The sequence below is a fragment of the Panicum hallii genome, chromosome 9 (genome assembly GCF_002211085.1).
Source record: "Panicum hallii strain FIL2 chromosome 9, PHallii_v3.1, whole genome shotgun sequence".
Taxonomy (NCBI): Eukaryota; Viridiplantae; Streptophyta; class Magnoliopsida; order Poales; family Poaceae; genus Panicum; species Panicum hallii.
In genome coordinates this window covers 2,056,800-2,081,560 of record NC_038050.1, presented here as the reverse complement: position 1 = coordinate 2,081,560, position 24,761 = coordinate 2,056,800, and the positions used below count along the sequence as shown (strand labels likewise).

At 44.0% G+C, this 24,761-nt stretch overlaps 3 protein-coding genes across 6 annotated transcripts; 2 read left to right on the top strand and 1 right to left on the bottom strand.

Moving 5' to 3' along the window:
• Window positions 1-45: 45 nt before the first annotated feature.
• On the top strand, window positions 46-2,690 carry LOC112874330 (ADP-ribosylation factor). Its single transcript, XM_025937599.1, has 7 exons — window positions 46-203; window positions 503-664; window positions 1,449-1,519; window positions 1,773-1,892; window positions 1,974-2,092; window positions 2,225-2,306; window positions 2,422-2,690. The coding sequence occupies exons 2-7, from the start codon at window positions 517-519 to the stop codon at window positions 2,425-2,427; spliced, it is 546 nt and encodes a 181-aa protein (XP_025793384.1). The 5' UTR covers window positions 46-203; window positions 503-516; the 3' UTR covers window positions 2,428-2,690.
• A 319-nt stretch (window positions 2,691-3,009) lies between these two features.
• On the bottom strand, window positions 3,010-16,561 carry LOC112874329 (probable DNA gyrase subunit A, chloroplastic/mitochondrial). Of its 2 annotated transcripts, XM_025937598.1 has the most exons (27): window positions 15,987-16,557; window positions 14,977-15,046; window positions 13,951-14,016; window positions 11,128-11,229; window positions 10,754-10,798; window positions 10,554-10,652; window positions 10,374-10,460; window positions 9,899-9,969; window positions 9,694-9,802; window positions 9,504-9,566; window positions 9,304-9,369; window positions 9,072-9,160; window positions 8,156-8,204; window positions 7,368-7,454; window positions 7,206-7,299; window positions 6,876-6,946; window positions 6,686-6,775; window positions 5,815-5,940; window positions 5,529-5,686; window positions 5,286-5,367; window positions 5,042-5,206; window positions 4,841-4,942; window positions 4,372-4,496; window positions 4,034-4,154; window positions 3,770-3,824; window positions 3,561-3,660; window positions 3,011-3,452 (listed from the first exon to the last, which is right to left on the bottom strand). In XM_025937598.1, the coding sequence occupies exons 1-27, from the start codon at window positions 16,400-16,402 to the stop codon at window positions 3,362-3,364; spliced, it is 2,799 nt and encodes a 932-aa protein (XP_025793383.1). In that variant the 5' UTR covers window positions 16,403-16,557; the 3' UTR covers window positions 3,011-3,361. The 2 variants fall into 2 exon arrangements, 1 of the variants encoding a protein (XP_025793383.1); XR_003224942.1 differs by lacking the exon at window positions 4,034-4,154 and having other exon boundaries at window positions 3,010-3,452; window positions 15,987-16,561.
• A 3,057-nt stretch (window positions 16,562-19,618) lies between these two features.
• Window positions 19,619-22,565, top strand: LOC112875272 (E3 ubiquitin-protein ligase SIRP1-like). 3 transcript variants are annotated; one of them, XR_003225174.1, is made up of 4 exons: window positions 19,623-19,791; window positions 20,311-21,610; window positions 21,710-22,131; window positions 22,236-22,565. XR_003225174.1 is itself a non-coding variant. In XM_025939066.1 (3 exons), exon 2 carries the CDS (start codon window positions 20,463-20,465, stop codon window positions 21,606-21,608), a length of 1,146 nt encoding a protein of 381 aa, XP_025794851.1. In that variant the 5' UTR covers window positions 19,619-19,791; window positions 20,311-20,462; the 3' UTR covers window positions 21,609-21,610; window positions 21,693-22,565. The 3 variants fall into 3 exon arrangements, 2 of the variants coding, with proteins under 2 accessions (XP_025794851.1, XP_025794850.1); XM_025939066.1 differs by having other exon boundaries at window positions 19,619-19,791; window positions 21,693-22,565; XM_025939065.1 differs by having other exon boundaries at window positions 21,710-22,565.
• Window positions 22,566-24,761: the final 2,196 nt, after the last annotated feature.

The window sequence follows — 24,761 nt, the reverse complement described above, 5'->3', positions numbered from 1 at the left end:
GTGGAGGTGAGACGCGTTCGGTTGACGCGACCCCGCGGCGCAAGGGTTGGCTCGCTCCTCTGGCCCCGTATAAAATAGGCGAGACGCGCACCACCGCCAGAAGCAAACACCCGGAGCCTCTCCTTCCCCGTCTCCGGCCGTTGCCTCCCCCGTCCCCGCCTGCGTCGCCGGCGATCTCACCGCGAATCGGATCCGCCGACAAGGTGAGCCATCGCCCTTCCCCGCCCACCCGCTCTTCACCATGGAGGATCGCTCCTCTGCGTCCGAGATCTAGGCGAATGTTCTCTTCTCTTCGTGCGTTTGCGCGCGCTTGGCTGTCTGTGGATCCGCCTGGCGGATCTCGTGTCGGGTCGTTGGATTCGCGCGCTGCGGTGGAAGGTTCAGCGGTTGCTCGATCCCGAGGTGGATCTGGGTGCCGTGCGCGTAGATCTAGCGGCCTGAGCCTGCGGGAGGGACGGGCGAGGGATTGATCAGCGTTTTGATTTTGAGTTTGGTGCTGCAGGCGAGAGGGAAGAGATGGGGCTCACGTTCACCAAGCTGTTCAGCCGGCTATTCGCCAAGAAGGAGATGCGCATCCTCATGGTGGGGCTCGACGCCGCCGGAAAGACCACCATCCTCTACAAGCTCAAGCTCGGCGAGATCGTGACCACCATCCCCACCATCGGTAAGCATCAGCCTATGTGAGCATCGCGTCGTAAATATATGTTCGGATTAAGGTTGTTTGTGGACTGTGGTATTGAAATTCAGGACAAACCTTCCAAATAATGATTGCGTAATTCCACTGCCACCTAGTTTGATCGAAACTGAATTTCTATATTACAGCTCACCATTTTGACCATTTTTGAAGAGAAAAAAAACTGGGCAATAGACTGCTGGTAAACCAGAGTAGTTAACATTTCTGTTCATAGAAAGCACGGATGCATTTCCTCTCGACTGTGCTGGCTAGTGCACAAGTTGTTGGCAGCTGTGAGCACTCAGTTATTCCAACGACTATTAAGCAGATTGAAGTTATGTTGTTACTATGAACAGCGAATTTGCTTGAATACAATAAAATGAAGAATAATAGCTATTGACAAATGTCTGGTAGATGCAGATTTCTCGTTCTCACAAATAATACTTGCTTGACATGACACATGAGATTTGGCACCTCAGCTAGATCAGAGATCTCTCGATTATTCAAACAGCTAATGAACAGACAAAAGCCGCTTTAGCAAGCAGATAGGAAGTTATGTCCATTGCAATGTACACCAGATTTACTGGAATACAATAAAGTGAAGAATAATAGCTATTGACAAATTAATACTTGCTTTGACACAGCATACCCTTCTAAAATTGTTCACTTGAAACCAAACTGCTCTTGTTGAGAAGTGGCTTTGCGCAAACATGACTTGTAAGTTGTGGCATTCTGTGATCTCCTTTTCTCAGCATTAACTTACTTTCAAATACAGGATTCAATGTTGAAACTGTGGAGTACAAGAACATCAGCTTCACTGTCTGGGATGTCGGGGGTCAGGACAAGGTATGGAGATTATATGCTCTGCAACTTCCATTTGGAAATTATGCTTGTGTAGCCACTTCATTCTATAGCATTGTTGCGTCTATGTCGTGCTGATTTTTCCGAGGGATGATTTTACATTGCTTAGTGTCTCTTATTCGCTGTGAAAAATACTGTCTACTTTCCTCTGTTTTATCTTCCTCAATTTTATTTTAAAATTGCTAGTCGCCTTTCTTTCAAACTATATTAATTTTTAATCCCCATCGCCTGAAAACAGATCAGGCCGCTGTGGAGGCATTACTTCCAGAACACACAGGGTCTCATCTTTGTTGTGGACAGCAACGATAGGGACCGTGTTGTTGAAGCCAGGGATGAGCTCCACCGAATGCTGAATGAGGTAAATCCCTGTGCGATTAAAGAATCTTTGTGCTGGTATGTGGTTGTGTGCTCACAGCTATGGATATGTTACTGGTTGCAGGATGAGTTACGTGATGCTGTGTTGCTTGTGTTTGCTAACAAGCAAGATCTTCCAAATGCTATGAACGCTGCTGAGATTACTGATAAGCTTGGACTGCACTCACTTCGCCAGCGTCACTGGTAATACAAATGATCGTCAGATGTTACGTCCATACGCCATCCTGTTGCGATGTAGCCATAGTGTTGTATTTCTACACTTCTGCTTGCCATAGCACAGCTGAGGACTTATCAACGACTTAATCTTGCTGATAGGTACATTCAAAGCACCTGTGCTACAACTGGTGAGGGATTGTATGAAGGCCTGGACTGGCTGTCCAGCAACATTGCCAGCAAGGTATGCTAAACACTCTAAGTAGTGACTGCAAACAATTATGCTAATTGAATGTGACATCATTTTCGCAGAAATTGTTGATTGCTTTGCTCATCTTATCTGTTTGATGACCTTGCAGTCCTAAGTTGTCGAGAGGTTTGGACCGTCTAGGAGCTTTTGGATGATGATATTTCTGGATATTTAGGGTTGGGTTGCTATTCCCGAATGTAAGGTGAATGCCCTGAGCTCAATAGTTATTGAGCTTTGGTTAAGATTTAACAGTTACATTGTTTTTGTGTAATTTGGGCCTTGAGATGTTTCCGAACCAAACAGTTTCAGAGTTCCGTTGAGTCAATTGGTTGGGGAATGCGTGCCAGTATGCAGTATCACGTTGCAGTTACGAGATTCTTTCATCATATGTTAAAACACCATCAGTCGTGAGATTCTTCCAAACTCCGTATGTTAAAACACCATCAAAATTATTCCGTTATTTGCGTCCATCGTATGTGTTATGCTGAAAAAAAAATGCGCGGCTGCATGCCACTTAAGCAGGGCCTAGGATCACGTTTTTCACCCAGGTACCTGAAGCAAAAAATGCATCTTTGGTAAAGATTTTACTGTAGCAGTAGGATTGTGGCCTGATGAACTCGGTTCGACCTTTGGTAAAGATTCAGATGGCCGATAATTGCTCTTTGCCTTGATGAAACGAGAAATATTAAGATGTTCAATGAACACATTCGAAACTTGATATGTATCGGAGCCCAGGCCAATCCAAGAGGAATACCGTAGAGGCATAAATTTTGCAAGCCAACGTGCCATTTTACATCCACCACTCATCGCATGAATAATACTGTGTTCTGCGGGTAAAACCTACATTTCTTGACAGGTTAATGGCCACAGGAGATCTATCCACCAAATCATCAGCTGCTAACTATGCCATGGCCCTTGGCGTGGGAACTATCAGAATTCCTGAATCCTACCGGCGACAGGAAACAGTTCAAAAATGCATGCTCAATAGGCACGCGGTGCACACCCAGGGCTTTAATTTAGACTAAACTACTTGCTTCTTGGAAGCAAGATTAATCTTCAGTGACTTCTGCTGCCGCCGCAGATATCAGTGAAGCTGACTGTATCTTTCCGGCATGCTCCAGCCTCATCAGAATTACTCCCCTGGGTTGCCCAACAAAGGTAGAGCATGATGAAACAATTGGGCAACAGAAAACGGAAAGCCCAAAAAAACAAATCAACTACAGGCTTTTATTATAGCATCAAACTTACCTTGCATAACGAGACTGGATGGATATATCTTTAACCTTGATTCTGTTTACAGTGCCGCTCTGGCTAACTAAAACAACCTGCTCGTCACTTTCACCATCATCTACGATTGAATTCACAGGCAACATCATATGTTACGATGGGTGTATGAAACAGTGTGTGGTTAAGCAAATAAAAACAATGAAAAAGGGGAACAAGTTGAGAAATTGTACCACCGAGTGAAAGACCAGCAACAAATACAGCAGCTAAGCGACAATCTGCTGGAAGCTGCAGAGACAAAATAGAACATACCAGATTGATCAGGTCAAATAGCATGATGTAACGCACACCTCAAGTTCCAAAGCACATCAAGGTTCTTAATGTACATAAGAAGCAAGACAGTATGTGGCGGACCGTGCATCATTATAAGTAGTTTTCAATTCAAAAGCACTGATTTTTAGAAAACTTATGAACTGATGAGCAAAAGCTAACTATACCTTGTAGCCCACCAAACCTACAACGTTGAATCTTGATTGCCGGAATGCATTTAAGGGCACCCGTTTCCCAATACCATTTTCAGCTATGAAAAGCAGCCATGGGGGACTCCGATTTCTGACCCTGGAGCAGCCGTTCATAATTTAACGACAAAATTGTTCAGTACTTGGAAACAGGAAGTAGAAACTAAGTTTAATGGAGGTTTCAGAATTTTTCAGTATTTAGAATATGGTCAAACTCTTCTCACATTTTGTAAAGCTAATAAAATTTTACAAACCCATATTAGGCACTGCCAATTACTAGATAGTTTCCCAAAGACCCAAACTATATATGAAATTACCTGCTGCTATAACTTTCAGGCATGTTGTCCACTGCTGCTGGAATTATATCCATGGCTGCCATCTTATCACCTTCTTTTAGCTTCATCGCACCAGCACCCCTGGTATTCCTTCCCAGGGGACGAATCTGGGTGAAACATAATAAATATATATAAGAATAAGAATTTAAGAGCAACCCAAAATGGCAGGCACATCCACATGTGGTCATGCAAATATATTTCAATGACATAAAAAAACTGAATTTACCGACACCTCAAACATAATTGCTACTTTGATATCAAAATCATTTGTAAAATGAAAATAAGGTAATGATGTGATAGTTTACTGGAAAAGTGTACTTTTTGTGATATTACTTAATGCTTATTCCAAGGAGCTACGCTTACAACATAAACCTGCTAGCAGTTCCCATTGGGTAAATCACATACCAACCAATACAATCATCACCGAGATTTATGTTTGTGTGTAGCCTACCTTATCGCATGAGTTGACTATAACCTTCCCCTTTTGTGAAGCCAATGCAACCAGGTCATCATTGCCACAGTGACGGACCCATTTGAGCTCATCACCAGGAACCTAACATTTGCCAATTGTTGAATAAAAGTTGTACCACATTTTAACAATGACCCAAAAGTATGCTATGTGTAAGAGATGCAAGCACATGAGAGGGTATACCAGTTGAATTGATATGATCCCAGAAGGTCTGATCGATGAAAAAGCATTAAGAGGGACTTTCTTGATGTAGCCGTTAACAGTGAGCATCACTAGATATTGGTCTTCACCAAATTCACTCACAGGAATGATGGAGGTTATTCGCTCTCCATCAGATAAAGGTAGAAGCTAAACAATAACGAAGTAGCAAAGGTCAGCACATCAGCTGCTGAGTTTCATTAGTCCAAATTAACATTTATCACTGTACCTGTACCAAAGGAGTTCCAGTAGCAGTTCTAGTACATTCTGGTATCTTATAAGCACGTGCTGAGTATACTATGCCCTTGTCACTGAGAATAGACACCATGACAATTGCATGAGAGTTGAGAAATATATATTGACTTAAGTGCAAGAAATCCAAGTTAATTTCATCATAGAATCCTTAACAGTAAAGAAATTCCAAAGATGCTAAAAGATATACTCAATCAGAAATGTCTCCTGCTTCACATACCTGAAATAAAGAACATGGTCATGTGTCTGGCATACAATGAAATCAGAGGCTGTGTCATTCATTCGCATTTTTCCAACAGATTTTCCTATGGTTCCTCGATTTTGTAAATTGAACGTGTTGGGGTTCATCCGCTTAACATAGCCTTTCTCACTAAGAATCTTCAGGTGATAGATGTTTGATCAAGTGAAGCAAGGCAGAAAAACAAAAAAAAAAACAAAATGGACGAATGAGTAAGGATAAAACTATGTTGGATAGCACGAATGTAAGAATAGACAAATGTTCGCACCAAAAGCATTTCCTCGTTTGGAATGATGTCAATATCATCAACTTCACTGTTAACTGAATCATCTATGAAAGAACGTCGCGGTGTGGAAAACTTGTTTTTCAAATCAGTGGCTTCTTGTTGAATAAGCTAAAACAACAGGATGAATGATTAAGATCAGAAATACAAAGACAGGATCAAGAGAAGTACTAACAACACAGATATACTCATATACAAAGGGCTGGAAAACAATGTTCAGTAACATGAGTGTAAGAACTAAAGCACATTAACAGAAACTATGTGAAGACGTGTTGACTTCATGGAGCCTCGAATGTGCTCCAAGCCTCCAACTATATTCAATCGGGAAAAAAGTAAAATATGCATCCAAGATAGAAGCAAAAACATTGGTTCCTCACCAATTATGTTCTCTATGAAAGCACTGCTGCAATATCAATCAAGGAAGAACAATAACGAGCTTGTAACGTTGATCAAACCATCTCATAATAAAATGATGAATTATTGTAAATGACATAGCTTAGTGCTTTATTAAAACCTAATGTACAGTAACATTTGTTTAAGCCCCTTTATCCAGAGCCTAGTGGGCATCGGGTACAGTAAGAGATAATGGGAAAACAGCCAATTTTATGGCCAAGTATAATGTCCTTTCAAGTTATAGCAATTATTTACTAACTTTGCAGATTGCAAACAAAGTATTAGACCCATGTTAAATCAGTTGAAATCCTCCAATTCTCAAGAAAGGAGTTCATTCAGTTCAGAAGATAATATGGTATATACACACTAGCTTAAAAAGTTTCACATGGATTGTGAATATACAGTAGCTAAACATGCATACAGAATGAGTTGAAATATTTGTACATGGTTGGAAATGTCGAACCTGAAAGATAAGCTTCTTGCTTGACAGAAGGTCATTTAACTTAGAAATTTCCTCTGACAAAGTTTTAGCTTCATCAACAAATTTTTTCCGCTGCAAAAAGCAGAGGTCCATTCAGTTCCTTCAGGTAGGAGAAATAGGAACCGACTTTAACCAAATAACTGCAAATACAATAAAATTCAGATGCAGAAACCTCAAGGGAAGTAAGCTTCCTTAGTGTGATGTCCAACAGAGCTTCAGCTTGCTTCTCAGATAAACCAAATTCTGCACATATAATTTCAGATAAAATATACGAAAACAAAACAAATCTGTTATAGTATCTTATGATCTCTCTGTCATCAAGTTTTATTTTTTGTGTCAAGTTCTAATGTCCAAGGCACATTGAGTGGCAAACTGCGCAGGTTTAGATTGTCCATAGTTAGAGGAAAACATTGCTTGACTCCATCATGGAACATCAAGGACTTAGAATTCTTTAAGCAATTTGCTTTATTGGAGCAAAGTTTAAGGCAGCTAGCTTAGTTACCCTTGACTAAAGCTTCTGCTGCTGCAGCATGGTTTGAAGTTTCTCGTATTATTTGAATCATAGCATCCAAATTGTCAAGGCCAACAACAATGCCCTGCACGAAGTAAACAAATCATCGACCTTTCAATATCCAAAGAAGCTAAGCGACCTAACTCAATTTACCTCCACAATATGTTTTCTTTCTAGAGCTTGTGAAAGCTTAAATCTTGCACGCCTTTCGACAACAGAACATCGGAAGTCGAGGAATGCCTGAAGTAGACACAAAGTTTAAAATGGGCAATTAAATCTGAGGTTCATAAATGTTATGGCAGCAACCACAGACGGTGTATACAGGAAATGTAACGTAAGTTTAAGAAAATGATCAAATGCAAATATAGGTGGTAAGGGCTATGATATTAGTGTGGAGATGTCAAGTACACCCTTGTTAGCAACATGATATAGGCTCAGCATGAATCCATCAGTTCTTTGGTCCTTGCTATTTAATTACTGGTTACAAACAAATATCCCTTGCATTTAACATACACTCCATTCGAATACCTTATATCTAACAGTGAATGTAGTTAGTATTGAAAATTGCTACATGAGCCCTCCACAAATGCATTCAAAACAAGTGGCATAGACCACCTATTATTGCTAGACACTTTAGTCAGAGGTAAAAGTGAACTAACAAAAACGTTGGACTACACTGCAGGATGCTAGCTCCTCGACATATATAGCTACATCTGACTTTTATTTATCAAAGACGAAATCTTGAAGATTATGTATATAAATGTGTCCAATGCTAGTTGGCTTCAAAGTATTTTTAAGTTTTATGCCCTTTATTTAGTTATTAAAACAAGCCCCACAGGCCCACATCAGATATAGCACATCAGCATGCAACTTGTAAAATCAACATGTATGATTCTGTGCAAAAATAATAATTTATAATTAATTAATTAACATAACAGAACCTGAAGAATTTCTTTCAGTCCCATTAACTTTGGCTGTCCATCAAGTATACTGAACAGATCAAGAAGAATAAACAAGAATGAGAATTGAGGATGCAAAGTTGTTCCTGACATAAGTTGAAATGTTAGCAATATGAGAAGATTTATTTAGTGTTCTCACTTCAATCAGAAGATTTAGAAGAGCTCAAAGATGAAGTTCAGCATCTAGGGTATGTCGATATTTTACAAGTGTCATCAGGGGTGCATATGAGATCATTAATGCCAGTTTTTGCCTCTTACGTAAATAGCTAGCCTCATGATTCTGAGACTGTTCAATGACAAATACACGAATCTACAAGATTTTTCTATAGGATGTAGTGGTAATTATCTTATGGCAGCTTTACTGACATATTTCACAAATATATTTGAATACCTACATGTGGTTGCTACAATTTTTTCTGCTCTTTTAGCAAAAAATTTATTTTTATTTTTTAAGAATTAAGTTTTTAATTGTGTAGATACCAAGGTGTTGGTACTCTTGATGCTAGATATGTCAACATGAAAGCATTTCAAATGGAGTTAAATTTTGCTGTTCCCTCATGCCAAATATTTCAAGCATTCAACATTAGGATGATAAATCTACTTAAAAGCAATAAGAGGGAGAGATATTTATTTGATTCAAGAACTGTAGCATTTAACTAGCGTGTGCAAATAATATTATTATCCTACAAAACAGGATGGCGCTGTCGTAGACCATTCTGAATGAAATGAAGATAAGAAAATTTTCTGTTCACTGCCATGTCATTTTGTGGTAGCAACATCAAGAAAATGTACAGATTGCAAGCACCATATGAATAAGCTGTTTTCCTATTCGCAATTGAACACAAGACTAAATGTGATGAAATTACTAAATTTCAAAGATGGTTTTAAGTGTACTTACGCTACCATGTTGCAGCTAAAACTAGACTGCAGAGCTGTATGACGATACAAGTTGTTCAGGACAATGGCAGGATCTGCACTTCTTTTCAGCTGAAGCATGGTATAAGGGGAAAAAAATAAGTATTACAAATCAACAACAAAGCATTAAAATCCCAGTACTCAGGAAAGTTCAGTCGTAACCCAAAGAGATAACCTCAACACAACAGATAGAAATGAAAGATGGCGGAACAAACCTCGATTACTACACGCATTCCAGTGCGGTCACTTTCATCCCGGATATCACTTATACCTTCCAATACCTGCACTTAAGAAATATAATAAGAGTAGGAATTTTTAATGCCTCAATTGTGGTACTAGAAAAATCTTAAATTCATCACAGAATAGGCTCGAGTTAAGACCAACCAGACAACTAAATCTGCCCAAATGAAATTACCTTCTCTTCAACAAGCTCAGCTATCTTTTCCACGAGAGTGGCTTTGTTAGCTTGGTATGGAATCTGCATGGAAATGTAGAAATTAGAAAGTGCATGCCCTCCAGCGACTAAGCAGGTATAGAGAACTGCCAAAAGAACAAGTAATAGTAGAAATGTCAGAGCCACAGCTCCAAACACCCCTAACTCATACCTCTTTAATGATTATAGCTGTGCGCTTGCTTTTTTCGTCAATGGTTTCGATGTCAGTCTTTCCTCTCACAACAATTCGGCCACGTCCAGATTTATAGGCTTCCAAAATACTATTTAAGAGGAGGGGCAGGGATTGGGTACACAAAACAAAGGGTTAATGCAGAAGTCAAAGAGAATGACAGGATAAAAAAAAGGAAATAATGTACCCTTGATTTCCTAGGATTGTCCCTCCTGTAGGGAAGTCAGGACCAGGCATGCATTCCAGTAGTTCTTGGAGCTTTCATATGAAACAAACAGAACACAAAAGTGAAGAAACAGAACACAAAAGTGCACATAACAGGGCGAGCTCAAGTGCTAATCATATACCCATTTGGCCTAGTCATCTGAACACAGTGACAGTCATCTAGAGCAAACAAACTGCAACTGGAGATTATTGTTCTGCTAATGTTACTTTAACAGTCAACAACATAATTCCAATGATTCTGCGACGGGACATGAAAAGTGGTAACAATATCATGCCCATGCTAAGCAAATATTTGCTCTTGCTCCTTGCTTCTTATGAGAATTTGTTAATAATTATCACAGGAAAAAATAGCAGCTGAGTGCCTTTTCAACACACATGCATACAAACAGGGGTACATAATACTGAACTCATCATGATATATGGTACAAATTACTTACTGTGGCTTCAGGGTTTTGAATCATAATAGAAAGAGCATCAACAAGCTCCCCCAGATTATGAGGAGGAATGTTTGTTGCCATTCCAACCTGAAACAATTTAAACATTCGAAAGAATCCCATTTTTGCATAAATAAATGTCTGACTTAGTAGCACTTGTATAAAGTGAATACAAACTCATACCGCAATCCCAGAAGAACCATTCAACAATAGAGATGGAACACGAGCTGGCAGCAGAGATGGCTCCTTCTGTGAGTTATCAAAGTTTGGTACGAAGTCAACCTGTAAAATAACAAAAAGCAGCATGAAACGGATGGGAAAAAAAGGAATATCATGCAACAACCACTCACAGAGAAAGACATCAAAGACGTGAAAAGATATACTGTATTCAGCTCCAGATCAGTCAAGAACATGGCTTCTGCTAGTGACTGCACAAAAATAAGAATGTTATTCCACAGAGTTTTTGTAATAGATAAATAGGCAGTATAAAAATGATTTGATATATCGAGGTTCATTTGTTTCAGGCAATAGTGCTTAATAAGAACAATTTTTAGTGTTTATTCCCATCCAGAAAAATAACTTGCAGCGCTTAGGGACAAAATGGTGTTCAGATATTCTTAGTAGGGATGAATGAAGTACATAATCAACAAACTTAGCAGAACATAATTAAGTTCTAACAAATATTTCAGACAATTCTTATGCAAAAAAAAAATTAATTCTGATGCTATCTGAGTAAACAAAATTCAAATTAACTTACATCCAAGCGGCACTCTGTGTATCGCATTGCAGCAGGAGGATCTGCATCTATCGAGCCAAAATTTCCATGTCCTTGTACAAGCGGGTACCTCATTGAAAAATCCTGCAAGATAGCATATCAAAAAAGAAGAAGAAGCTTGTAGTTCACAAAAATGTGCAAATCAGGCATAATAACTTGAATCGCATGCAGGATGGATATGTGAAAACCCAAGTAGTTATTGAGTTCCAACAAACATTATCGGAAGCTGGGATAGAAAATAGTAGACTACGGATTGCCCTAGTAACAATGATAGCAAAAATATACAACAACAACTACAACAACTTAGCCTTTTGTCCCAAGCAAGTTGGGGTAGGCTAGAGATGAAACCCACGGAAAACAAGAATAAAAAACATAAAAAGGGCACAAGCCAAAGGAAGAGTTAGGGGTTAAACAAAAAGTAACAAATGTCACGGTTCAGGTACGTTAATTGCTAATCTCCAAGCGCTCCTATCCATAGCTAATTCCTTAGCGATATTCCACTCCTTAAGGTCTCTCTTAACCGTCTCGTCCCAAGTTAGTCTAGGTCTACCTCTACCTCTCTTTACATTATCGCCCCGCTTTAAAACTCCACTACGCACCGGCGCCTCGGGAGGCCTCCGTTGTACGTGTCCAAACCATCTCAACCGATGTTGAATCAACTTCTCCTCGATAGGTGCCACCCCGACCCTATCTCGAATCTCTTCATTCCGGACTCTATCCCTTCTTGTATGCCCGCAGAACCAACGCAGCATACGCATCTCTGCTACATTCATTTGCTGGACATGTCGCCTTTTTGTAGGCCAACATTCAGCACCGTATAGCATCGCCGGGCGAATCGCCGTCCTATAGAACTTACCTTTTAGCCTCTGTGGCACCTTCTTGTCACAGAGGATGCCAGAAGCCTGCCGCCACTTCAACCAACCGGCTGAAATTCTATGTCTAACATCTTCATCAATGTCTCCATCTTTCTGAAGCATTGATCCTAGATACCGGAAAGTATCCTTCTTGGCCACCACTTGACCTTCGAGGCTAACGTCCCCATCCTCATGCCTAGTCGGGCTAAAGTCGCACATCATATACTCGGTTTTGGTCCTACTCAGTCTGAACCCCCTCGACTCTAATGTGTGTCTCCACAGCTCTAACTTCATATTAACCCCTGCCCTACTCTCGTCAACTAGCACCACATCATCAGCAAAGAGCATACACCATGGGATATCACCCTGTATGTCCCTTGTGACCTCATCCATCACCAAAGCAAATAGATAAGGGCTCAATGCTGACCCCTGATGTAGTCCTATTTTAATTGGAAAGTCACTGGTATCGCCATCACATGTTCGAACACAAGTCATCGCATCCTTGTACATATCCTTGATGAGGGTAATATACTTAGTTGGGACTTTATGTTTTTCCAAGGCCCACCACATGACGTCTCTCGGTACTTTGTCATACGCCTTCTCTAGGTCAATAAAGACCATGTGTGAGTCCTTCTTCTCCTCTCTATATCTCTCCATCAACTGTCGTACTAAGAAAATCGCCTCCATGGTCGACCTCCCAGGCATGAACCCAAACTGGTTTTGGGTCACTCTTGTCAATCTTCTTAGTCGATGCTCGATAACCCTCTCCCAAAGCTTCATCGTATGGCTCATCAGCTTAATCCCCCGGTAGTTAGTACAACTTTGAACATCTCCCTTGTTCTTGAAGATCGGTACTAAAATACTTCTCCTCCATTCCTCCAGCATCTTGTTTGACCGGAAAATTAGGTTAAAAAGCTTAGTTAACCATACTACCGCCCTCTCGCCCAGGCATCTCCACGCCTCAATGGGGATGCCATCGGGACCCATCGCTTTACCTCCCTTCAACCTCTTCAAAGCCTCCCCGATCTCTGCCTCCTGAATCCTCCTCACAAAGCGTCTGTTGGTATCATCAAATGAGTCGTCCAACACGAAGGTAGGACCCTCATTTTCCCCATTAAACAACTTGTCGAAGTATTCTCGCCATCTGTCCTTGATCTCCTCATCCTTCACCAGAAGTCGATCTGTCTCATCCTTGATGCATTTGATTTGGTTTATGTCTCTTGTCTTCCTCTCGCGGGTCCTAACTATCCTATAAATGTCCTTCTCTCCTTCCTTCGTACCTAGCCGTTGATAAAGGTCATCAAAAGCCTGACCTTTCGCTACACTTACAGCTCGCTTTGCAGACCTCTTCGCTAATCTATAGCCCTCGATGTTGGTTGCGCTCTTGTCAAGGTGAAGGCGTTTGAAACGCTCCTTCTTCTCCTTAATAGCCCTTTGCACCTCGTCATTCCATCACCAAGTCTCTTTCACTTCCTGCTTGCCTCCCCTACTCACACCAAACACTTCTGAAGCCACCTTCCGAACACATGTCGCCATCTTTAGCCACATATCATCTACATCTGCCCCTTCTTCCCAAGGCCCCTCGCCTAGCATCCTCTCCTTAAACGTTTGTGCCTCTTCCCCTCTAAGCTTCCACCACTTCGTTCTCGCAATCTTGGCACGTTTGTCCCGGTGGGTACGTACCCGAAAATGAAAATCCGCCACCACAAGCTTGTGTTGGGGGACATTTAAGTAGAATGCGACATGTAAGTCTCTGTCTAGAATGAAGTAAACTGTTACTGTTCTTTTCATATTAACTGATAGGGTGACAGGAATCATATTAAGAGCTTTGATGCAAAGAGCTGACCAAAGTGTACTATTTTTATTCAGTTTAGACCTTACTTGATGTCACTCCTTAAACAGATAAACAATGCACCAGCTCATTGATCAAATAGAATCCATAGTAGTTTACCTGAGCCATCCTCACCAAGCTATCATATACAGCTGTATCTCCATGTGGATGAAACTTACCTAGTACCTGCAAAAACAAGGAAAAATCAACAATGGTATACCAAACAGGCAAAAAAGGGTATCGCTGAAAGCTGCAGTTTTATACAGCAAGGCAGACAGATACACATATACAACTCCATAGTGTTGAAAACTAACGAAAAGTTGGATGATGGTTTTATTTATTAATGTCACCCTCCCTGTAACATTATCTGACCACAATGTTTCATGTCCTCCATGTCACAATTGAAATCAAGTCAACCAGGCCCACATCAAAATTGATCAGTCAAAAATGCAAAGAAATTCCATAAAATCATAGTAAATTAAGATACAAATGAAAGTTCCATCACATCACAAGTTCACACTATCACTACTCCTTTTGTGAAGGCCATCTAACGCCACTAGGTGGACTTTCAAATTGTATCCCATGCGATTTCATCACCAAACATTACTGGATAAGCAGGTGCTCTGACATTGCCCAACCAAATATTGCATCTAACTTAGAAACCGAAGAATTAATGTCCTTTTGAGCCAACTAATTGAGGCAGCATGCCTACCAGCAAACCACCTCGAGATCTTATTCTGAAATCTTTGGGCAAGTTTTGGGATTTAAGGCAGACTAAGTTCCCAGTTATTTATTAACATAGATATTTGAATTTGAAGGTGTTGACATCACTATTGTCTTCTGAAGGGAGGACCGCCAGCTCAAGAAAACATGCATACAGACCATAAAATCAGAGTTTATCCATATTAAGAGGTTGGTAAAGTGTGCCTCTTTTCCATTGGAGTTGATGACTAAACCCACACATGTGCACGCAAACAGACCAATTTTGGTTTGCACTCCTTGGCAAAGTCCCAGCCTATGCCCAGTGAAGGTGGAGATGCATGTTTCTCAAAACTGACAGTGTAATGCAGCAGAAAAGATAAAAACACATGATGCGATTTCAATCCCCCACAATTAGATAATGAATACAAGTTCCTGCTTGCGTACCTCACCAACAACTCTGGCACATTTTCTGAATGGCCTACGAGACGCAAGACCCATCTCATGCATGGCATAGCTGCAAACAGATTTAGAAATCACCCAAATGGGATGAAGCAAGATCAGTAAAAGGACTAGAAGGGAACTATGCAGTAAAATGTAAGATCTAGTCAGTTATATGAATACAGCTGTATGTGTCTTGCAAGTTTCTTGACAATAAGCTCTAGTGATAACAATCAGAATTGTTAGGGTAAGACATGTAGATGGTAAATAAACATGAAACTGTTTCAGAAGCGGTTAATATCCAGAATGCAGGTCATAACAACCACCCTGCATTGTTGAGAAGGGCAGTGTAAGACCAGGTAAGACTTTCCAGAAAAACTTCATACAACATAGTTATTTGCCAAACTGATTGCATGGAAAATATGCATTTTGGAAAGTAAAAAAAAAGGAAATCCATGAGATTTTTACAGGAAAAAATATTGTTTCCATGAAACTCCCACATTCCAGATGAGGCATAGACAAGTTGATAACACTGCATTGACCAAAGAGGCATCTCCTCAATGATTTAGTGCAGTACCCATGTCTAACTAGCATCTCCCTAGGACAATTAAAGATATTTAACAACTATCCAACATGCAAGTGAAAAAAAGAAACATAGACAAATCTAGCCATCTAGGTGAGCTTCACAGCTATAGCATGGGCTGTAACTGTAATGTAAACTTTCTGAAAGCAATCTGTGAACACTAATCGGCCTCCCTATTCCACATCCATGTGTGTTGTTGAGTTTTCCATTCTTCTAGCAATCACAATAGCATTTAAGCAGTCTGTACAACTCAATAGCTTATGTCACATGTAGTTCCTATATAACGTGATGTTAACACAAAATCGCTAAAACTAATGAGTGCAAGCTTCTAAACCCACATCAGGTCCAACATAGCTTATTAACAAACAGGAACACAGGGAGCTAGCTTGTGAGCAGTTTTGCAGAAAGGGGAGAGGAGAAGGCGAGAGCTCACAGTATCCTGCGGTGCACGGGCTTGAGCCCGTCGCGGACGTCGGGGAGCGCGCGGCCGAGCAGCACGGACATGGCGTACGCCATGTAGGCCTCCGTGGCCTCCTTGTGCAGTTCCACGGGCACAATCCGCTCCTTGACCGCAACGCCCCCTCCGTCGCCCTCCCCGCCGCCGCCCACACCCCCGCCGGCGGCCGCCGCGCGCCCATCGCCGTCACGGTCGCGGCGGCGCGAGCGGAGGGGCCGCGCGGAGCGCGAGGAGAAGGGCGCGGACCTGGGGGACGAGGAGGCGAGGAAGCGGAGGGCGGCCGCGGGGGCTGCGGTGGCTCGGCGGCGGGAGGCGGCGCCGAGGACGGAGGCGGAGGGGCCGAGGAAGAGGAGGCGCGGGAGCGGGACGCGGAGCGCGGCGGAGAGGGCCATCGCTTCGCTGGGTGAGGCGGCAAGGCTACTGCCGCATTGGAGGGCGAGGTGGCGGTGGCGGTGGTCGCCGCTGGTTGAAAATGGCGGAGGCGGGGGTGGAATGGGGAGAGGTTTTGCGAGGGTTTTGGTTTTGGATGGGGATGGGAAGAGGAGGGGAGGAGCTGCTCGACGAACGAGCAGAGGAAGAAGGAAAAGGGTGTTTGGGGAAGGGACAGTGAGGAGGCGCGGAGCACGGCACGGGGATAGAGGAACGCGGCGGCCGATGCGCGACGGTCGTGGATGTGCGATCCGACGGCTCGCCCGGGTCGCCTGGCTGTCTCGCAGTCGCTGGGACCGCCTGGGTCGCCGTGCGGTCGCGCACCGGACGGATACGGTGTGGGCTGGGCCTTTTAACAATCTAGTCTGGGCTTTCCTTACTTGCGAATCACGAATTCACGATGGGCCTAGGCTAAGATTTTCGTCTCGCTCTTTTTTTTCTTTTTCTTTTTGCGAGGCGCTCTTTTTTTTTTCCTTCGACCGTGTTTTGACTGCTCATTGCGGCGGCGATCGCTCGATTTCTGTCAGTCGTCTCGCCAATTGCACTACGACTGCGTCAGACGATTTTCCTCTCGAGAGCACAAACAGGTTCACAGCACAAATGCAGTGCATTAACCTATTCGATCATCTACTCCGCAAAGTCTCGCGGTGTAAAATGTGCACCTCAAAGTTTCAAGCATAGAATCATTACGAAACAAAAAGGAATATAGCTCCGAAAAACAAAACAAATTGAAAAACGGATTTCATTACCATACGCTGAAAAAGAACACTGCAGCGTAGTTTCCACCACGTCAGGCAACGCCAAAAGATCAGCCGGTACATTGATCATATCAGAAGTTCAGAACACTGTATGATCAATGATCGGCTGAAGCCGCTGGAATTATCAGCGAGGCCACGGCAAATGGGTCAAGTCTCCAGGGGGCACTTGGGCCCTCCCTACTGTCGTGTGCATCTGCCTTCCAGTTGCTGCAGAACGCGAACGTCAGGCAGGCACGCGCTTTCCTGCGCCTTGGAGCACAGGAGGAGGACGACGACGACAAACGCTCGCCGCCGCTCGGTGGACGCGTCTTCGACGCTGCTGCGATGCGTTCGCCGTTTCACCAGCAGCCATGAGCCTCGGTGCCAGCAAGTGCGGGTGCCGGGCTGCCGGCGTGCGCCAGGTAGTTGCATCTGCCAGATCAATCTTAATAGTAGTATCGTAGAAGTATTATAATTATTAAATGTTATATTATAATTTGGTAACTGTGCGATTAAGACTGGTGTGACATTAATAATACTAGAGTCTGACACCATCCGTCAAGTAGATGGGTTCTCTTCGAACTGCCACGACCACATGAACCAAACGATCTTTGTTAGTTGTTACAAACTCCAAATGGACACCAATTACATTGTACTCCGCTTTGATCTTTCTTTGCTCGCGCCTGATGAAAGGCTCACTAACTGAGCGAATCATCCGATCGACTCCCTCCCTCCAAATTTGTTGGGTTTTTTTTTCTGTTCCCCTCGATTGGTAGGCATATAATAAACCAATAAGACAGTGAATGACGATTTTACTACCGTTTGACAAGTTGCTAGAGGCTACTAAGCAAAAGTCAAGGCTGTAGCCAATCTCTCGTGCTCTTTCTGACTCGATGGAAGTCAAGAATCCAAGGTCTCGGCCAATCTCAGGTGACATGATGTGAAAGTAGTTGGGTTGTGGGACCCAATTCTTCCGTACTTTTTACAATTTGATCCTTTTTATGAAAAGCTTTCACGTTTGGATCTTTAGGTGACATAAACTTATCTACTAGGGCCAGAACCATAAGTTACGGTGCCGTAACCCATGGCGTCGAGGTGCCTGCTCCTCAGCTGCCTCGTGCAATAGGGGGTAGACACCTCGGCGCCGAGATGTTTTAGCTCGGCGCTGTAACTTATGGTGCCGACCCTAGAGTTTAAAGTTAGAGGTCTAAATGTGAAAAATTGGTTAAAATATAAAAAATTCAGCCAGTTCTTGGGGCTGCAAAAACTACTAGTGGTGTATTTTCGAGATGATTTTTATAGAGCCACCACTCACAACACTCTCATTCTTTGAGTTGAGCAAATGACCATATGAACCTCCAAAGGCTACAAAATCTGAATCATTTTCGCTGAGAAAAATGCTCACCGCGCAAAAACTCGTCGTTCGCCACACTGGCGTGTGATTTCCGCCCTATTTTTCTTATCACTCCCCTATTTTCTTTTATTTTTCTCATTCTTATTGGAGCATTTTTTTTAATTTCTCTCTAGAGAGACAAAAAGATTTTGCTATATTATATGACACTCAAAGGGACAAAATGGACCACGTGGCGGGTCACATGACCATGAGCCGCTTTGCTTCTCCACCACTGAAGCTCGTATGCAGAATGCACGCATGGCCCCACATTTCCCTGAATAATCCATCAACACTTGTTCCTGTTATCTTTCATGTGCGTGTTGTCCATGTATGGTTTAGGTTAGGCTCATCTATCTGCTCGTTATAAACACGTGGAAAAAAAATCACTGTACAATTTGGCTAATCGAAAACGTGGCAGCAGATTCTTCCGGTCGCCGTACGTATCGACTACCCACGTGCAGGCCAGATTCCTTCTCGGACCGAAAGTCACTTCAGTCCTGTGCAAGCCGAATCCCACGGCGCCAGATGAACCAGGAACTGCCACGTGGCCGCAGCACAGCCATCGGCCTCTGACAGCCTTGATGAAAAAGACTAATCAACCCCTCGCGGATTTTATTATCCCTGCCTCTGCGCCAATCACCGACCTCCCCGCTAATAAACCGAGCAGGCCCTCAATAATTTCCTATCGCTACGGCCATACTGAGAGATTACTACTTGCAGTACGGAGTGCTCAACTGGGTGTGTTCCCTTTTTGTCGCTTGCAGCCACGTGGACGCCACGCGTCAAGCTGGAGAGGAAAAAAGCATGGTTGATGGTGGCGCAAGCTAGCTTCAACTGCAGCGCGTATAGCCTCGAGATCCAAAATGTACTGTTTGGACTTTGGGGAAAGAGGATAATCTGTTTACCCAAGTCTAGGGCCAATTTATCTATTTACCCAAGTACCCAGACCCATCGCCTCTGTAAATAAATTTTAACCAGGGTCAAATGTGTAAAATATTGGCGTTGTAGGGCGATAAGCACACCACAAATCACGATTAGCCCAAACAAACTACTCAACTCAGCTCGCGAATCTGGGACCTTCCGCGTAGTTTCCTCTCCGCGCAACTTATCCCTTTCCGCTCCAGGCCTCCACCCTGCCACTCCGAACTGCTCCTCGACGCCGGCCGCGCCGCGCGGGGGGATCATGGCCTGAAGCGAAATCCCGCACCGCGGACGCTCCGAGGTAATGGTTCCACCCTCCTCCTCCCCGCTGCAAATTTCGGATTCCCGAGCTGTTGTTTCGCCTGATCCTTTTCATCTAGTTTCGTCGCTTTTGGAAGCGGTAGGGTTTAGATGAGGCCGCTGTGTAGATCCGTGCTCTTGCTTGCTTTGATTCGGTTCTGGCGTGAGATTCTGCGGTTGTAGAGTAGTGCTGGTGGAGTAGGGCGGGTTTTTGTTGCTTGGATCCAGCGGCAGGGCCCCCGGTTTCTCTGAAACCTGGGGAACTGGGGTGTGCACTTTGCTTGGTCTCTGTTTCTGTACTAGGTCTCGTGCTCCTGAATGAAGGCATATGTGCTTTAGTTGCAGATGCTCGTGTAGAAAGTTTCCTAGAAATATCCTGCCTTTTTTGCTTGTTCAGTGGGATTAGACTCGCAACTGGTTTTCCTTTCTCTGGTAGATCTGTTAGTACCTTAATCTTTGCGTGCGTGTTCTCGTTCTAGTAAAATTTAAGTACAGATGCTCATGGGGAAATTTGTTTCAGGGTGACAAGGATAACTTTCTCAGGCCAGGGAAGGAAGACATCTCCTTGACGCGGTAGAGCTGTTGATGGCTGCTATAAGTATTCAGGGGTGAATTAGGACCGCAAGATACTACTAAAGCGAAACAAAAAGTGTCAAGAGAGTTTGTTTCAAGATGGATGAAGGCCGGGGAGTTAGGTATTGGTGCCACATGTGTGAGGAGGTGATCGATCCTATGCCGGAGATGAAGTGCCCCAGCTGTGAGGGTGGGTTTGTGGAAGAGATGGACTCTGAAGGCTTTGAACCAGCTACTGACACGAGGTCTGATCGCTCCCTCTCTGCTTTGGCTCCACTGCTTTTTGGTATGCTGGAGGGTTCATCGCGCAGATCAAGACTCAGGAGGGAGGCCATGGAGGATGCTGATGCTGATGAGGATGATGGTGAGGAGGAGGATGATGATGAGGATGATTCAGACCGTGAGTTTGAACTATTCAGTAGGAGGCGAAGGCGGCCGTCAGCACTTTCCAGGCTGATTCAAACTATGCATGATGACATAAGGGGCTTGGATCACACTGGCAGTGATACAGAGAGAGATATGGAGAGAGAAAGAAGGGAGAGGCGGAGGGCAGAGAGGCAGGCTGTGGAGAGGAGGGTGGAGAGGCAGAGGGAGAGGCTAAGGGCGATAGAGAGACTGAGCAATCGTGGGAGAGAGAGGACAGAAAGCCTAATACTGATCAACTCCAACAATGAGGCCATCATCCTCCAAGGAACATTTGGACGCGACCAAGAGGAATCAAGCAACACAAGTTCTGGTGTATCACTTGGGGATTACTTTCTTGGTCCTGGCTTAGATATTCTCTTGCAGCGTTTGGCAGAGAGTGATCTCAATCGTTCTGGCACACCACCTGCCAAGAAGGAGGCAGTAGCTGCATTGCCAACTGTGAACATCAAGGAAGTGTTGGGCTGTTCAGTCTGTCTTGAGGATTTTGAGATTGGGGCAGAAGCAAAGCAGATGCCCTGTCAGCATAAATTCCACTCTCAGTGCATCCTTCCATGGCTGGAGCTTCACAGTTCTTGTCCAATCTGTCGATTTCAGTTGCCTACTGAGGAGACGAAGAACCCATGTGAATCAGCCAGCAGTGCTGGGGCCATGAATGGCGATGGAGACAATGTCGTTGCAAGCAGTAGTGATACAGAAAGTATTAACCGTAATGGAGACAACCATTCAGATAGTCCTATCTTCTCTGCTCTGAGCGCACTCTTCTCTGATCCATCCTCATCATCTGATGATGAAAGTGCCCCACGCTCTTCTGAGACTTGAAGGTAATGTTAAATATTGCGACCATATTGATATGAATAATGGTAAGGCCTGCCCTTTTGTTGATGTGCTTGATAACTTCAATAGTTTCATATAAATTGCAGACACCACTGGATGCAGGCTTGCAATATGGTGGAGCTGTTCTGAAATGTGAGACTGGCATCTTTGTATTGTAGTTTCTGTACATATCTCTGAATTGGCCCCCAGAAGACAAGATATTCTCTTCGCTTTTCTGAACTATGTGGCTTGTAAGTGCTAGTGCTTGCTATGTTTACTTATCTGAAATAAAAGTTAGCCTCTAGTGCGCTTATTGTCTCCTGAAGACTTACCGCCAGTTTGTTTGAGAGTATGGGCAAGGTAAGACTAATCTCCTCCGCTAGCTGTTAGGCTTATGTGAGCAATGACATTGCACGCCGTGTTTTTACTGTGAGAATCTCTTGGAAGACGTCTGGATAATCTCTGTGAAGGGAAGGACCTTTTACCTACTCACAGTCCATTGCTTTCTGGAGTTGATGGAAGGTTGCAGGTGCTGCTTCATATGTCCTGAATGTCACACTAGAGGATAACCTGCTATCTTGCAATTGGGTTTATTTGTTCCTTTTTTTTTGTCTGTCATTCTAATTTCTGAAGCTTTGAAGCAACATGGAAATGGTTCATCAGTTGCAGCCAGGTCCGGGGGCAGTTATGTCCTATTTTGATGGAAAGAGGTGGCCAAAACAGCATCTGCGAGACTGCTATCCATGTCCTCATACTTGAGGAATCCTACCTGCATATTTTCTTGGTGTGATCATGTGGTCGATGAGGGTATATCAACCTTATCTTCATTCTGTTGATTGTTCTGCTGGGATATCCCAAACTACGTGTGGCATGTTCTGGTTTGCCACGATTTGTTTAGCAGGCACTCTATAGATAAATTCGAGCTTGGTGAAGTCAATGTGGATTTTCAGTGCAGTTTGCTCACTAGCCACTCCTATCCCACTGGTATGCTCATTAAGGAATAATTATATGTTGCTGTGACCTGAAACATGGCACGTGATAACATTTCGTTTGGGATTAGAGTGACTTATTCAACTTCCTGTATTTAGAATAAATGCCAGAGTACCCGGTTTGGTTCTGATATTGGGTTGGCTAGTTTCTGCGTAACAAATGGCCGTGCTGCCGCAAACTCTGTGGCTCACCTTGGCCTGTGGCAATTATTTCAAACCGATTTGTGCGAGGATGGACCTGATGGAATGACATCGAATTCGGACCAAAAACACGTGTTGGAAGGACCGAAACTTGAGACTGAACACATCGAATCCGAATCGGTGTTGGAAGTGTGCAGTCCCGAGTTGCGCTGCTCATCATGGCTTTTATGGGTACGTTTGTTTCCTCCAGAGTTGAGGTGGCACTTCTCATTCGCTGGTTCTTGTACTTGGAGTCGGAGGTAAGCAGCACCTGTAACTTTCAGATGAGCTCCATCTGCGCGAAAAGAAGACTTGGCCATTCGAATTAGCCTGCCGCCACACGAGCAGGTTTCTGTGAGAATACACACGCTGGGGCGGGCGGGCTGCTGTCTCCGGCCAGTCTCAACTCTCAAAGTCGCACTGCTCACAGGATCAGCGGATCGGATTCCGCTACGCCGCAACTTGTACAGCAAAGCGAAGCAACTTTGCAACGAAACGGAATGTTCGCCTCGGTCCTGGGGAGACCGAGACTCCAGGTCAACCTGGACTTTCGTGACGCTGACGGTGACGGGACCCGACCCCATTCCGTGGGGCACAAACCCTGCCTGGCGATCATGTCGTTGGCCAGTCAGGGATGGAAACATCAAGCATGGGATCCAAATTCCATTCCAAACTACAAAGAACTACCCGGTTCTTTTCAATAATAATGTTTGGCCTATCTCGTTCTGTCATAAGAAGCATCACTGTTGCCTTTTTTTTTAGACGAGCAAAGTGGATCCAGTTGAAGCTGGAGATTAACTGGCAAGTAAACGGCGACTCACCTGCGCTCAAGGGAAGTTCCGTGCTAGTAGTAGTGTAGTGGATGGATAACGAAAAGGACCCGCCCGAACTTGTCAGGCTCCCGGAGCCACTTGTCCGTTGTACTACCCAGCTGCGCCTGCCAATAATTGCAATTCCATCGCAACCCTGGAAAGCCGGGTGGAAAAGAGGACGGGGAAGTGCAATTGCGTCCCGGCAGGGCGACAACGGCGAGCGGCAAAGCAAGGGCAGCGTTGCGAGACCCAGTCAAGACGGCGCGCGCTGTGCGAGTCAAGCGGTGGTCGCGGGAATGCGAGCTACTAGATTCTCTGTTTGGGTACGGCATCGCGTCCGCTCCGGTTCCGGTTCATCCTGCCCTGGACGAGCCTGAACTTCGAGCGAAATTTGGCCAGGTCCGGGGGGCAAGTGGATTATTGGTACCACGATTAATTGCTCTGTTGTTTCGCGATTTTTTCCACGGATGCCCGCCGCTTCCGTGAGAGATGGTTTGTCTGGAAGCTAGCAAGTACTCCGTGGCCAAGTCCGAACTCATCCCGTCCTGCACTGGAGAAGGACCTGACGCGCTAGACGGCCGTGTGCCCGTGTCGGTAATTCTTTAGCGGACGGTCTGACGGCCCGTGCACTAACGACACCGGACCAATTTTAAGTGGCGACTGACCGGGTCGGTATGCTGCCTGGACTCGGAACTGAACTACTCACCACCAGTAGCACTGACACTTCCCGTCAACGCCGAACGCGTCCGCTGATCGAGATCCGCCTATGGAGCAGCTAGCACAGGATTTCCTCTAACCCGTGGCCTGTGTTTTTCAATGTAAAAGTGCCTGGAAATTTCAAGCCCTGCCCTAGTTGGATCTACCGTAGCGTCCAGCACTGCTGCTTGGTACTGAAGTAATAAAAGAGTAGCATCAAGTTAGCTCTTTTGGCACAGAATTCGAATTGAAGCTTCACATAAAGCTTCATATATGAAGTATGTGGTGAAACTGCTTCCAGTTTACATTGGAAAGGCGAAGCTGAAAATCGTAACTTTTCTCCTAGCTTCTTTTGCAGGCCCATGTTTCGCCAAACGATTTTAAAAACAGCTTTAGCTTTACCAGAAAAGCTGCTTCAGAGACCGTTTTAAAAAGAGCTGAAACTATACCAAACCGGCCTAACAAACATTGTACAAAAGTCT

What these genes read in the sequence shown, in the direction of transcription:
- LOC112874330 (XM_025937599.1), top strand. Translation starts at nt 517, where the DNA reads ATGGGGCTCACGTTCACCAAGCTGTTCAGCCGGCTATTCGCCAAGAAG. An exon ending in GACCACCATCCCCACCATCG is followed by an intron (nt 665 to 1,448) that starts GTAAGCATCAGC and finishes TTTCAAATACAG; the next exon opens with GATTCAATGTTGAAACTGTG. An exon ending in ATGTCGGGGGTCAGGACAAG is followed by an intron (nt 1,520 to 1,772) that starts GTATGGAGATTA and finishes GCCTGAAAACAG; the next exon opens with ATCAGGCCGCTGTGGAGGCA.
- LOC112874329 (XM_025937598.1), bottom strand. Translation starts at nt 16,402, where the DNA reads ATGGCCCTCTCCGCCGCGCTCCGCGTCCCGCTCCCGCGCCTCCTCTTC. An exon ending in GGAAGCTTACTTCCCTTGAG is followed by an intron (nt 6,776 to 6,875) that starts GTTTCTGCATCT and finishes TGCTTTTTGCAG; the next exon opens with CGGAAAAAATTTGTTGATGA. An exon ending in GCAAGAAGCTTATCTTTCAG is followed by an intron (nt 5,941 to 6,685) that starts GTTCGACATTTC and finishes CTGTTGTTTTAG; the next exon opens with CTTATTCAACAAGAAGCCAC.
- LOC112875272 (XM_025939066.1), top strand. Translation starts at nt 20,463, where the DNA reads ATGGATGAAGGCCGGGGAGTTAGGTATTGGTGCCACATGTGTGAGGAG.